At 53.9% G+C, this 14,465-nt stretch overlaps 1 protein-coding gene across 1 annotated transcript in view; it reads right to left on the bottom strand.

The window, feature by feature from the left end:
- Window positions 1–14,465, bottom strand: part of itga10 (integrin, alpha 10) — an 82,765-nt gene that overhangs the window by 52,686 nt on the left and 15,614 nt on the right. The window contains exons 2-5 of the mRNA XM_046303217.1: window positions 7,000–7,111; window positions 6,168–6,277; window positions 5,937–6,025; window positions 140–254 (exon numbers count right to left, since the gene is read on the bottom strand). Of these exons, the coding sequence (XP_046159173.1) occupies window positions 140–254; window positions 5,937–6,025; window positions 6,168–6,277; window positions 7,000–7,111 (426 nt within the window). The remainder of the gene's footprint in view (window positions 1–139; window positions 255–5,936; window positions 6,026–6,167; window positions 6,278–6,999; window positions 7,112–14,465) is intronic.

Here is a 14,465-nt window from a genome sequence, read left to right as displayed (position 1 = left end):
GTGTGTGTGTGTGTGTGTGTGTGTGTGTGTGTGTGTGTGTGTGTGTGTGTGTGTGTGTGTGTGTGTGTGTGTGTGTGTGTGTGTGTGTGTGTGTGTGTGTGTGTGTGTGTGTGTTGTGTGTGTGTGTGTGTGCCGTTACTCTGTGCTGTAGGGGCGATGGTCTCTCTAGGTTCCAGGTCGTCGCTGACAGAAGCACAAATCCCCGTACTGAAGACTGACGTACCACACTCCTGAGACCACAGGGGCGCACACGCCTGGAACACACACACACACACACACACACACACACACACACACACACACACACACACACACACACACACACACACACACACACACACACACACACACACACACACACACACACACACACACACACACACACACACACACACACACGTGATTATTATTACTGCTTTAAGTGAACCTGTAAAGGTAACATAACGTACACAAGTGTCTTATGGTCCTAGCTAGCACTGATTTATTAGTGAGAGTGAGAGGCACAAGACAAGGACAGAGTTGACTTCTCCACTGGGCTGTTGGTCAGGTCTGCTACTGAACACACCAATAAACATCAGCAGGCTGAGTGAAGGGGAGGCAGACCTAGATAGAGAAAGAGCGTGGGAGACAGAGAGAGGGGGGTTACCGTACCCTAATTGTCAAACAAAAAAATGAAAAGTCTTCTCATGCTTTGTTAATTTCAAAAAAGCTTTTGACTCAATTCGGCATGAGGGTCTGCTATACAAATTGATGAAGTGTTGTTTTGGGGCGAAAAACATACGACATTATAAAATCCATGTACACAAACAACAAGCGTAATGTTAAAATTGGTGAAAACACACACATTTCTTTCCACAGGGCCGTGGGGTGAGACAGGGATGCAGCTTGAGCTCCACCCTCTTCAACATACACTACCGTTCAAAAGTTTGGGGTCACTTAGAAATGTCATTGTTTTTGAAAGAAAAGCAATATTTTGTTCATTAAAATATCCTAAAATTGATCCAAAATACAGTGTTGTAAATTACTTTTGTAGCTGTAAATGGCCGATTTTTTATGGAATATCTACATAGGCGTATAGAGGCCCATTATCAGCAACCATCACTCCTGTGTTCCAATGGCACGTTGTGCTAGCTAATCCAAGTTTATAATTTTAAAAGGCGAATTGATCATTAGAAAACCCTTTTGCAATTATGTTAGAAAAGCTGAAAACTGTTTTCCTGATTAAAGAAGCAATAAAACTGTCCTTCTTCAGACTGGTTGAGTATCTGGAGCATCAGCATTTGTGGGTATGATTACAGGCTCAAAATGGCCAGAAACAAAGAACTTCCTTCTGAAACTCATCAGTCTATTCTTGTTCTGAAGAATGAAGGCTATTTCCTGCGAGAAATTTCCAAGATACTGAAGATCTTGTACTACGCTGTTTACTACTCCCTTCACAGAACAGCGCAAACTGGCCCTAACCAGAATAGAAAGAGGAGTGGGAGGCCCCGGTTCACAAATGCCTCACAAGACCTCAACTGGCAGCTTCCTTAAATAGTAAACGCAAAACACGAGTCTCAACGTCAACAGGCGACTCCGGGATGCTGACCTTCTAGGAAAAATTACTCTCAAAATCAAGAAATGAGCCGTTAAATTCTACAACCACCTAAGAGGAAGTGATTCCCAAACCTTCCATAACAAAGCCATCACCTACAGAGAGATGCACCTGGAGAAGAGTCCCCTAAGCAAACTGGTCCTGGAGCTCTGTTCACAAACACAAACAGACCCCACAGAGCCCCAGGACAGCAACAAAATCACGAGAAAACAAAAAGATAATTACTTGATACATTGGAAAGAATCCTAGTCCTAAACAGAGAGTACAAAGTGGCAGAATACCTGACCACTGTGACTGACACAAACTTAAGGAAAGCTTTGACTATGTACAGACTCAGTGAGCATAGCTTTGCTATTGAGAAAGGCCGCCATAGGCAGACCTGGCTCTCAAGAGAAGACAGGCTATGTGCACACTGCCTACAAAATGAGGTGGAAACTGAGCTGCACTTCCAAACCTCATGCCAAATGTATGACCATAGAGAGACATATTTCCCTCAGACTATAGAGACCCACAAAGAATTTGAAAACAACTCTAATTTTGATAAACTTCCATATCTATTGGGTGAAATACCACAGTCTGCCATCACAGCAGCAAGATGTGTGACCTGTTGCCACAAGAAAATGGCAACCAGTGAAAAACAAACACCATCGTAAATGCATATTTAAGTTGATTTATTTTCCCTTTTGTACTTTAATTATTTGCACATCGCTACAACACGGAGCCATTGGAACTTTTTTTATTGTTTATTTCACTTTTGTTTATTATACATTTCACTTGCTTTGTCAATGTAAATATATGTTTCCCATACAAATAAAGCTCTTTGAAATTAAATTTAATTGAGGGGGGAGCTGAGACAAAAAGGGAAGGGACTGAGAGAGGGGGGGACTGAGAGAGGGGGGGACTGAGAAAGAGAGAGAAAAATAGAGAGAGAGAGGGGAACTGAGAGCGAGAGAGAGAGAGAAAGGGAAAGGGGGAACTGAGAGAGAGCGCGATAGAGAGAGAGAAAAAGAAAGAGAGAGAGAAAGACAGACAGAGAACCAGAGAGAGAGAGAGACAGGGGCCTGAGAGAGAAAGAGAGAGAGTCAGAGAGAGAGAGAGAGAGAATGGAGACAGAGAGAGAGATGTGGGGAGAGGGAGAGCGAGAGAGTGAAAGAGAGATTAGGAGAACAATTGGGTATAAGCGAGGGGGGGTATGTCATGGAAAATCATATAATTGGGGTTTGAGAACAGATTAAATTAAAGAGAGGGAGAAGAGAGAGAGCAAGGATGGGGTGATGAAAGAGAGGGAGAAGAGAGAGAGTGAGGGATGGGGTGATGAAAGAGAGGGAGAAGAGAGAGAGAGCAAGGGATGGGGTGAAGAAGTTGTTGACATGGTGGCAGTTTTCATGAGTATTGTAGCAGAGCTGGAATGCACCAGACCAATAAAGCCATTTAATCCCAATTCAAATCAAATTAATGTTTATTTGTCACGTGCGCCGAATACAACAGGTACAGTGAAATGCTTACTTACAGGTTCTAACCAATGGTGCGGAAAAAAAGGTATGTGTGTGTGTGTAGGTAAGTAGAGAAATAAAACAACAGTAAAAAGACATTTGAAAAAAGAGTAGCAAGGATATATACAGACACCTGTTAGTCAGGCTTATTGAGGTAGTATGTACATGTAGGTATCGTTAAAGTTACTATGCATATATGATGAACAGAGAGTAGCAGAAGCGTAAAAAGAGGGGTTGGCGGGTGGTGGGACACAATGCAGATAGCCCGGTTAGCCAATGTGCAGGAGCACTGGTTGGTCGGCCCAATTGAGGTAGGATGTACATGAATCTATAGTTAAAGTGACTATGCATAGAAGATAAACAGAGAGTAGCAGCAGCGTAAAAGAGGGGTTGGGGGGAGGCACACAATGCAAATAGTCTGGGTAACCATTTGGTTACCTGTTCAGGAGTCTTATGGCTTGGGGGTAAAAACTGTTGAGAAGCCTTTTTGTACTAGACTTGGCACTCCGGTACCACTTGCCATGCGGTAGTAGAGAGAACAGTCTATGACTGGGGTGGCTGGGGTCTTTGACAATTTTTAGGGCCTTCCTCTGACACCACCTGGTGTAGAGGTCCTGGATGGCAGGCAGCTTTGCCCCAGTGATGTACTGGACCGTACTCACTACCCTCTGAAGTGCCTTGTGGTTGGAGGCCGAGCAGTTGCCATACAATGCAGTGATGCAACCAGTCAGGATGCTCTCGATGTTGCAGCTGTAGAACATTTTGAGGATCTCAGGACCCATGACAAATCTTTTTAGTTTCCTGAGGGGGAATAGGCTTTGTCGTGCCCTCTTCAGGACTGTCTTCGTGTGTTTGGACCAATCTAGTTTGTTGTTGATGTGGACACCAAGGAACTTGAAGCTCTCAACCTGCTCCACTACAGCCCCGTCGATGAGAATGGGGCCGTGCTCGGTGCTCCTTTTCCTGTAGTCCACAATCATCTCCTTAGTCTTGGTTACGTTGAGAGATAGGTTGTTATTCTGGCACCACCCGGCCAGGTCTCTGACCTCCTCCCTATAGGCTGTCTCGTCATTGTCGGTGATCTGGCCTACCACTGTTGTGTCATCAGCAAACTTAATGATGGTGTTGGAGTGGTGCCTGGCCATGCAGTCGTGGGTGAACAGGGAATACAGGAGGGGACTGAGCACTCACCCCTGGGGAACTCCAGTGTTGGGGGATCCTTCTGTAGCTCAGTTGGTAGAGCATGGCGCTTGTAACGCCAGGGTAGTGGGTTCGATCCCCGGGACCACCCATACGTAGAATGTATGCACACATGACTGTAAGTCGCTTTGGATAAAAGCGTCTGCTAAATGGCATATATTGAGGATCAGCGTGGCAGATGTGTTGCTACCTACCCTCACCACCTGGCGGCGGCCCATCAGGAAGTCCAGGATCCAGTTGCAGAGGGAGGTGTTTAGTCCCAGGATCATTAGCTTGGTGATGAACTTTGAGGGTACTATGGTGTTGAACGCTGAGCTGTAGTCAATGAACAGCATTCAATTGTAGTGAATGAGGTGAGGCAGAAGAGTCACATAACAATATTGATGTCTTCAAAGCATACTATTTATTTGGCTTTAAAACCAAAGAGAGTGGAAGGGAAAGGAGGGGTGTGGGGAGAGATGAGAGCTAAGAAAAAAGGAACAACATTCATACACACTAGGAGACAAAATAAAACAGCTACAGTACAGACACAGAGACAGAGAGACAGAGGGAGGGATGGTGAGAGAGGGATGAGAGAGAAAGCATGACCCTGTCATTACCAAAGGCCCCAGCACAGCTACAGTACAGACAGAGAGAGACAGAGGGAGGGATGGTGAGAGAGGGATGAGAGAGAAAACGTGACCCTGTCATTACCAAAGGCCCCAGCACAGCTACAGTACAGACACAGAGACAGAGAGAGACAGAGGGAGGGATGGTGAGAGAGGGATGAGAGAGAAAACATGACCCTGTCATTACCAAAGGCCCCAGCACAGCTACACCCTGTCATTACCAAAGGCCCACAGCACAGCTGACACAGAGACAGAGAGAGACAGAGGGAGGGATGGTGAGAGAGGGGAGAGAAAACATGACCCTGTACCAAAGGCCCCAGCACAGCTACAGTACTGACACAGAGACAGAGAGAGACAGAGGGAGGGATGGTGAGAGAGGGATGAGAGAAAGGAAAGAAGGAGAGGAGGGCGAGAGCTGCTATGGCTTTTGGTAGGCCTGTCATTACAAAGGGCCAGAGCTGCATTCCGATCCTGTTTTAGACCTTACCACAGGGGTTCAAATACACACGCGCAAAAACAGGCTGGCCCTGGCATTAGTGAACTGTGTTTGACTCTGCACCTAGAGTAGCTGCAAACTGCTGGCAGACACACACACACAGGAGTGGCTGCTTGCTGGCACAGCCACCCAGTAATTCCTCTGTAACCATAGAGATCTGAAGATACCTGGATCAGAAGACTCTGCTAGGACAACGTGGCCCAGAGTGTGTGTGTGTGTGTGTATGTGTACGCTTGAATGTATGGTAAGAAAAGCTGCCCTATAATGAGGGGGGATTCTGAACACACACAGACATGGCATCTAATGTTAATTCCTTCTAAACATGGCCAACCCCAGCTGACTCATTGAAAAGTCCATACCAAACAAACACACCACCTCCTCCTCTCACCCCCACCACATCCCTCCAGAACTGACTCAGTTCCTACAGCCATATGTAACCCAGGATCACATGTTGTCTGCAAGACTCAAGACCATGTTGGCCCACTGACTCAATCAATTCATCAATCAAGCAGTCAACCAGTCAGCCAATGGGACAGAGAACGTACCAGGAATCCATCAGGTGAGTCTGGACTGAGGGTCATTCCTAGATGAGAGTTCTTCAGGTTTCTAGATACATTCTGTAACGTGCTCTCACCTGAGACAGAGAGGGAGGAGAGAGATGGTTAATGACATTCCCTAGAGGCTGAGCTATGGTCAGTTTAGTGTTTCTCCTCCTAATGGTTAAGATTAGGATCAGCGGAGGGTAAGCTGATTCTAGATCTGTAGTTGTCTCTCACCTAGGTTGGTTTTGGTGCAGTTGGAGCTCCTCTCCTCTCCCACGATGCATTTGTACATGTCTCCTCTCCTGGTATTGGAAGGTCCATCCCAAGGAGCACCAACCAGCATCCTGCATCACAATCACACACACAGCCAATCAGGTAAGAGGATTTTATTAATGCATCCTACTACAGATACACTAATTGATAGCCTGGAGGGCGGCAGGTAGCCTGGAGGGCGGCAGGTAGCCTGGAGGGCGGCAGGTAGCCTGGAAGGAGGCAGGTAGCCTGGAGGACGGCAGGTAGCCTGGAGGACGGCAGGTAGCCTGGAGGACGGCAGGTAGCCTGGAGGGCGGCAGGTAGCCTGGAGGGCGGCAGGTAGCCTGGAGGACGGCAGGTAGCCTGGAGGGCGGCAGGTAGCCTGGAGGACGGCAGGTAGCCTGGAGGGCGGCAGGTAGCCTGGAGGGCGGCAGGTAGCCTGGAGGACGGCAGGTAGCCTGGAGGACGGCAGGTAGCCTGGAGGGCGGCAGGTAGCCTGGAGGGCGGCAGGTAGCCTGGATGGAGGCAGGTAGCCTGGAAGGAGGCAGGTAGCCTGGAGGACGGCAGGTAGCCTGGAGGACGGCGAAGGAAGGCGGAGGACGGCAGGTAGCCTGGAGGGCGGCAGGTAGCCTGGAGGGCGGCAGGTAGCCTGCCATTGAGCAAGGCAGTGAACCCTAATCGCTCCAGGGTCGGCATTAATAACCTGTACACTCATACAGGTCACCCACTTGTACATGCAGTGAAACAGGACAAATATAAGCACCCCCTTTTTGACCTTTGACAAACACACACACATACAGACGTTGGTACTCACGATTTGTCCCCCGCATTGTCATGCTGTAGCACAGAGAAACCAAATAGGGCCTCCTCTGGACCAGTGTAGATACGAGGCCGCTTAACATCGATGTTGAAACACTCACACAACCCTGAGGGAACATTACAACAGAGATAAGGTTATAGAAAGAGCGGGGCTGGGGTTGTGAGGAGAGAGGGGCTGGGGTTGTGAGGAGAGAGGGGCTGGGGTTGTGAGGAGAGAGGGGCTGGGGTTGTGAGGAGAGCGGGGCTGGGGTTGTGAGGAGAGAGGGGCTGGGGTTGTGAGTTTAGTGTGGCTGGGGTTGAAAGGAGAGCGGGGCTGGGGTTGAAAGGAGAGAGGGGCTGGGGTTGTGAGTTTAGTGTGGCTGGGGTTGAAAGGAGAGCGGGGCTGGGGTTGTGAGTTTCGTGTGGCTGGGGTTGTGAGTTTAGTGTGGCTGGGGTTGAAAGGAGAGAGGGCTGGGGTTGTGAGGTGAGAGGGGCTGGGGATGTGAGGAAAGAGGGGCTGGGGTTGTGAGGAGAGAGGGGCTGGGGTTGAAAGGAGAGAGGGGCTGGGGTTGAAAGGAGAGAGGGGCTGGGGTTGAAAGGAGAGAGGGGCTGGGGATGTGAGGTGAGAGGGGCTGGGGATGTGAGGAAAGAGGGGCTGGGGTTGTGAGGAGAGAGGGGCTGGGGTTGAAAGGAGAGAGGGGCTGGGGTTGAAAGGAGAGAGGGGCTGGGGTTGTGAGTTTAGTGTGGCTGGGGTTGAAAGGAGAGCGGGGCTGGGGTTGTGAGTTTAGTGTGGCTGGGGTTGTGAGTTTAGTGTGGCTGGGGTTGTGAGGTGAGAGGGGCTGGGGTTGTGAGGTGAGAGGGGCTGGGGTTGAAAGGAGAGAGGGGCTGGGGTTGAAAGGAGAGAGGGGCTGGGGTTGAAAGGAGAGCGGGGCTGGGGTTGAAAGGAGAGAGGGGCTGGGGTTGAAAGGAGAGAGGGGCTGGGGTTGTGAGTTTAGTGTGGCTGGGGTTGTGAGTTTAGTGTGGCTGGGGTTGTGAGGTGAGAGGGGCTGGGGTTGTGAGGTGAGAGGGGCTGGGGTTGTGAGGTGAGAGGGGCTGGGGATGTGAGGAAAGAGGGGCTGGGGTTGTGAGGAGAGAGGGGCTGGGGTTGAAAGGAGAGAGGGGCTGGGGTTGAAAGGAGAGAGGGGCTGGGGTTGTGAGGAGAGAGGGGCTGGGGTAGAAAGGAGAGCAGGGCTGGGGTTGAAAGGAGAGAGGGGCTGGGGTTGTGAGGAGAGAGGGGCTGGGGTTGTGAGGAGAGAGGGGCTGGGGTTGAAAGGAGAGAGGGGCTGGGGTTGAAAGGAGAGAGGGGCTGGGGTTGTGAGTTTAGTGTGGCTGGGGTTGAAAGGAGAGCGGGCTGGGGTTGAAAGGAGAGAGGGGCTGGGGTTGTGAGTTTAGTGTGGCTGGGGTTGTGAGGTGAGAGGGGCTGGGGTTGTGAGGTGAGAGGGGCTGGGGTTGAAAGGAGAGAGGGGCTGGGGTTGAAAGGAGAGAGGGGCTGGGGTTGAAAGGAGAGCGGGGATGGGGTTGAAAGGAGAGAGGGGCTGGGGTTGAAAGGAGAGAGGGGCTGGGATTGAAAGGTGAGAGGGGCTGGGGTTGTGAGGTGAGAGGGGCTGGGGTTGTGAGGAGAGAGGGGCTGGGGTTGAAAGGAGAGAGGGGCTGGGGTTGAAAGGAGAGAGGGGCTGGGGTTGTGAGTTTAGTGTGGCTGGGGTTGAAAGGAGAGCGGGCTGGGGTTGAAAGGAGAGAGGGGCTGGGGTTGTGAGTTTAGTGTGGCTGGGGTTGTGAGTTTAGTGTGGCTGGGGTTGTGAGGTGAGAGGGGCTGGGGTTGTGAGGTGAGAGGGGCTGGGGTTGTGAGGTGAGAGGGGCTGGGGTTGAAAGGAGAGAGGGTCTGGGGTTGAAAGGAGAGAGGGGCTGGGGTTGAAAGGAGAGAGGGGCTGGGGTTGAAAGGAGAGAGGGGCTGGGGTTGTGAGTTTAGTGTGGCTGGGGTTGTGAGTTTAGTGTGGCTGGGGTTGTGAGGTGAGAGGGGCTGGGGTTGTGAGGAGAGAGGGGCTGGGGTTGAAAGGAGAGAGGGGCTGGGGTTGAAAGGAGAGAGGGGCTGGGGTTGAAAGGAGAGAGGGGCTGGGGTTGAAAGGAGAGAGGGGCTGGGGTTGAAAGGAGAGAGGGGCTGGGGTTGTGAGGTGAGAGGGGCTGGGGTTGAAAGGAGAGAGGGGCTGGGGTTGTGAGGTGAGAGGGGCTGGGGATGTGAGGAAAGAGGGGCTGGGGTTGTGAGGAGAGAGGGGCTGGGGTTGAAAGGAGAGAGGGGCTGGGGTTGAAAGGAGAGAGGGGCTGGGGTTGAAAGGAGAGAGGGGCTGGGGTTGTGAGTTTAGTGTGGCTGGGGTTGAAAGGAGAGCGGGGCTGGGGTTGTGAGTTTAGTGTGGCTGGGGTTGTGAGTTTAGTGTGGCTGGGGTTGAAAGGAGAGAGGGGCTGGGGTTGAAAGGAGAGAGGGGCTGGGGTTGAAAGGAGAGAGGGGCTGGGGTTGAAAGGAGAGAGGGGCTGGGGTTGAAAGGAGAGAGGGGCTGGGGTTGAAAGGAGAGAGGGGCTGGGGTTGTGAGTTTAGTGTGGCTGGGGTTGTGAGTTTAGTGTGGCTGGGGTTGTGAGGTGAGAGGGGCTGGGGTTGTGAGGTGAGAGGGGCTGGGGATGTGAGGAAAGAGGGGCTGGGGTTGTGAGTTTAGTGTGGCTGGGGTTGTGAGGTGAGAGGGGCTGGGGTTGTGAGGTGAGAGGGGCTGGGGTTGTGAGGTGAGAGGGGCTGGGGATGTGAGGAGAGAGGGGCTGGGGTTGTGAGGAGAGAGGGGCTGGGGTTGAAAGGAGAGAGGGGCTGGGGTTGAAAGGAGAGAGGGGCTGGGGTTGAAAGGAGAGAGGGGCTGGGGTTGTGAGGAGAGAGGGGCTGGGGTAGAAAGGAGAGCAGGGCTGGGGTTGAAAGGAGAGAGGGGCTGGGGTTGTGAGGAGAGAGGGGCTGGGGTTGTGAGGAGAGAGGGGCTGGGGTTGAAAGGAGAGAGGGGCTGGGGTTGAAAGGAGAGCGGGGCTGGGGTTGAAAGGAGAGAGGGGCTGGGGTTGAAAGGAGAGAGGGGCTGGGGTTGAAAGGAGAGAGGGGCTGGGGTTGAAAGGAGAGCGGGGCTGGGGTTGAAAGGAGAGAGGGGCTGGGGTTGAAAGGAGAGAGGGGCTGGGGTTGAAAGGAGAGAGGGGCTGGGGTTGTGAGTTTAGTGTGGCTGGGGTTGTGAGTTTAGTGTGGCTGGGGTTGTGAGGTGAGAGGGGCTGGGGTTGTGAGTTTAGTGTGGCTGGGGTTGTGAGTTTAGTGTGGCTGGGGTTGAAAGGAGAGAGGGGCTGGGGTTGAAAGGAGAGCGGGGCTGGGGTTGAAAGGAGAGAGGGGCTGGGGTTGAAAGGAGAGAGGGGCTGGGGTTGTGAGTTTAGTGTGGCTGGGGTTGTGAGTTTAGTGTGGCTGGGGTTGTGAGGTGAGAGGGGCTGGGGTTGTGAGGTGAGAGGGGCTGGGGATGTGAGGAAAGAGGGGCTGGGGTTGTGAGTTTAGTGTGGCTGGGGTTGTGAGGTGAGAGGGGCTGGGGTTGTGAGGTGAGAGGGGCTGGGGTTGTGAGGTGAGAGGGGCTGGGGATGTGAGGAAAGAGGGGCTGGGGTTGTGAGGAGAGAGGGGCTGGGGTTGAAAGGAGAGAGGGGCTGGGGTTGAAAGGGAGAGGGGCTGGGGTTGAAAGGAGAGAGGGGCTGGGGTTGTGAGGAGAGAGGGGCTGGGGTAGAAAGGAGAGCAGGGCTGGGGTTGAAAGGAGAGAGGGGCTGGGGTTGTGAGGAGAGAGGGGCTGGGGTTGTGAGGGAGAGGGGCTGGGGTTGAAAGGAGAGAGGGGCTGGGGTTGAAAGGAGAGAGGGGCTGGGGTTGTGAGTTTAGTGTGGCTGGGGTTGAAAGGAGAGCGGGCTGGGGTTGAAAGGAGAGAGGGGCTGGGGTTGTGAGTTTAGTGTGGCTGGGGTTGTGAGGTGAGAGGGCTGGGGTTGTGAGGTGAGAGGGGCTGGGGTTGAAAGGAGAGAGGGGCTGGGGTTGAAAGGAGAGAGGGGCTGGGGTTGAAAGGAGAGCGGGGATGGGGTTGAAAGGAGAGAGGGGCTGGGGTTGAAAGGAGAGAGGGGCTGGGGTTGTGAGTTTAGTGTGGCTGGGGTTGTGAGTTTAGTGTGGCTGGGTTTGTGAGGTGAGAGGGGCTGGGGTTGTGAGGAAAGAGGGGCTGGGGTTGTGAGTTTAGTGTGGCTGGGGTTGTGAGGTGAGAGGGGCTGGGGTTGTGAGGTGAGAGGGGCTGGGGTTGTGAGGTGAGAGGGGCTGGGGTTGTGAGGAGAGAGGGGCTGGGGTTGAAAGGAGAGAGGGGCTGGGGTTGAAAGGAGAGAGGGGCTGGGGTTGTGAGTTTAGTGTGGCTGGGGTTGAAAGGAGAGCGGGCTGGGGTTGAAAGGAGAGAGGGGCTGGGGTTGTGAGTTTAGTGTGGCTGGGGTTGTGAGTTTAGTGTGGCTGGGGTTGTGAGGTGAGAGGGGCTGGGGTTGTGAGGTGAGAGGGGCTGGGGTTGAAAGGAGAGAGGGGCTGGGGTTGAAAGGAGAGAGGGGCTGGGGTTGAAAGGAGAGCGGGCTGGGGTTGAAAGGAGAGAGGGGCTGGGGTTGAAAGGAGAGAGGGGCTGGGGTTGTGAGTTTAGTGTGGCTGGGGTTGTGAGTTTAGTGTGGCTGGGGTTGTGAGGTGAGAGGGGCTGGGGTTGTGAGGAGAGAGGGGCTGGGGTGGAAAGGAGAGAGGGGCTGGGGTTGAAAGGAGAGAGGGGCTGGGGTTGTGAGTTTAGTGTGGCTGGGGTTGAAAGGAGAGCGGGGCTGGGGTTGTGAGTTTAGTGTGGCTGGGGTTGTGAGTTTAGTGTGGCTGGGGTTGTGAGGTGAGAGGGGCTGGGGATGTGAGGAAAGAGGGGCTGGGGTTGTGAGGAGAGAGGGGCTGGGGTTGAAAGGAGAGAGGGGCTGGGGTTGAAAGGAGAAAGGGGCTGGGGTTGTGAGTTTAGTGTGGCTGGGGTTGAGAGGAGAGCGGGGCTGGGGTTGTGAGTTTAGTGTGGCTGGGGTTGTGAGTTTAGTGTGGCTGGGGTTGTGAGGTGAGAGGGCTGGGGTTGTGAGGTGAGAGGGGCTGGGGATGTGAGGAAAGAGGGGCTGGGGTTGTGAGTTTAGTGTGGCTGGGGTTGTGAGGTGAGAGGGGCTGGGGTTGTGAGGTGAGAGGGGCTGGGGTTGTGAGGTGAGAGGGGCTGGGGATGTGAGGAAAGAGGGGCTGGGGTTGTGAGGAGAGAGGGGCTGGGGTTGAAAGGAGAGAGGGGCTGGGGTTGAAAGGAGAGAGGGGCTGGGGTAGAAAGGAGAGCAGGGCTGGGGTTGTGAGGAGAGAGGGGCTGGGGTAGAAAGGAGAGCAGGGCTGGGGTTGAAAGGAGAGAGGGGCTGGGGTTGTGAGGAGAGAGGGGCTGGGGTTGTGAGGAGAGAGGGGCTGGGGTTGAAAGGAGAGAGGGGCTGGGGTTGAAAGGAGAGAGGGGCTGGGATTGTGAGGAGAGAGGGGCTGGGGTAGAAAGGAGAGCAGGGCTGGGGTTGAAAGGAGAGAGGGGCTGGGGTTGTGAGGAGAGAGGGGCTGGGGTTGTGAGGAGAGAGGGGCTGGGGTTGAAAGGAGAGAGGAGCTGGGGTTGAAAAGAGAGAGGGGCTGGGGTTGTGAGTTTAGTGTGGCTGGGGTTGAAAGGAGAGCGGGCTGGGGTTGAAAGGAGAGAGGGGCTGGGGTTGTGAGTTTAGTGTGGCTGGGGTTGTGAGGTGAGAGGGGCTGGGGTTGTGAGGTGAGAGGGGCTGGGGTTGAAAGGAGAGAGGGGCTGGGGTTGAAAGGAGAGAGGGGCTGGGGTTGAAAGGAGAGCGGGGCTGGGGTTGTGAGTTTAGTGTGGCTGGGGTTGTGAGTTTAGTGTGGCTGGGGTTGTGAGGTGAGAGGGGCTGGGGTTGTGAGGAAAGAGGGGATGGGGTTGAAAGGAGAGAGGGGCTGGGGTTGTGAGGTGAGAGGGGCTGGGGTTGAAAGGAGAGAGGGGATGGGGTTGAAAGGAGAGAGGGGCTGGGGTTGAAAGGAGAGAGGGGATGGGGTTGAAAGGAGAGAGGGGCTGGGGTTGTGAGTTTAGTGTGGCTGGGGTTGTGAGTTTAGTGTGGCTGGGGTTGTGAGGTGAGAGGGGCTGGGGTTGTGAGGAAAGAGGGGATGGGGTTGAAAGGAGAGAGGGGCTGGGGTTGAAAGGAGAGAGGGGCTGGGGTTGTGAGTTTAGTGTGGCTGGGGTTGTGAGTTTAGTGTGGCTGGGGTTGTGAGGTGAGAGGGGCTGGGGTTGTGAGGAAAGAGGGGATGGGGTTGAAAGGAGAGAGGGGCTGGGGTTGTGAGGTGAGAGGGGCTGGGGTTGAAAGGAGAGCGGGGCTGGGGTTGAAAGGAGAGAGGGGCTGGGGTTGAAAGGAGAGAGGGGCTGGGGTTGTGAGGTGAGAGGGGCTGGGGTTGAAAGGAGAGCGGGGCTGGGGTTGTGAGGTGAGAGGGGCTGGGGTTGAAAGGAGAGAGGGGCTGGGGTTGTGAGTTTAGTGTGGCTGGGGTTGTGAGTTTAGTGTGGCTGGGGTTGTGAGGTGAGAGGGGCTGGGGATGTGAGGAAAGAGGGGATGGGGTTGTGAGGAGAGAGGGGCTGGGGTTGAAAGGAGAGAGGGGCTGGGGTTGAAAGGAGAGAGGGGCTGGGGTTGTGAGGAGAGAGGGGCTGGGGTTGAAAGGAGAGAGGGGCTGGGGTTGTGAGGAGAGAGGGGCTGGGGTTGAAAGGAGAGAGGGGCTGGGGTTGAAAGGAGAGAGGGGCTGGGGTTGTGAGTTTAGTGTGGCTGGGGTTGTGAGTTTAGTGTGGCTGGGGTTGTGAGGTGAGGGGGCTGGGGATGTGAGGAAAGAGGGGATGGGGATGTGAGGAGAGAGGGGCTGGGGTTGAAAGGAGAGACGGGCTGGGGTTGTGAGTTTAGTGTGGCTGGGGTTGTGAGGTGAGAGGGGCTGGGGTTGTGAGGAGAGGGGGCTGGGGTTGTGATGAGAGAGGGGGTCGTGAGGAGAGAGGGGGATGTGAGGAAAGGGGAGGTTGTGAGGAGAGAGGGGTTTGTGGGAGAGAGAGGGTTAGGGAGAGGGTGTTGGGGGTGAGGGAAATTAAGAGAGTGAAAGACAGAGGGAGCGAGAGAGTTTACATTGTTTTGGCAATGTAAACATATGTTTCCTATTCCAATGAAGCCCTTACATTGAATTGAATTGAGATGAAGAATAAACAGAGTGACCAAAGATGACCTTTTGAGAAAAAGGGAGTTCAGTTTATGGGGGGAAAGGAGAGGGTGAGATGGGAGAGAGGGAGGGAGAGGGGGGGTTGTGGGTTATAAAAACTATGTAGTATAGTAGCTCCCTGT

The sequence above is a fragment of the Oncorhynchus gorbuscha genome, linkage group LG15 (genome assembly GCF_021184085.1).
Source record: "Oncorhynchus gorbuscha isolate QuinsamMale2020 ecotype Even-year linkage group LG15, OgorEven_v1.0, whole genome shotgun sequence".
In the NCBI taxonomy this organism is placed as follows: Eukaryota; Metazoa; Chordata; class Actinopteri; order Salmoniformes; family Salmonidae; genus Oncorhynchus; species Oncorhynchus gorbuscha.
Note: the sequence above shows the minus strand (reverse complement) of the source record. Positions and strands in the feature narration are given on the sequence as shown.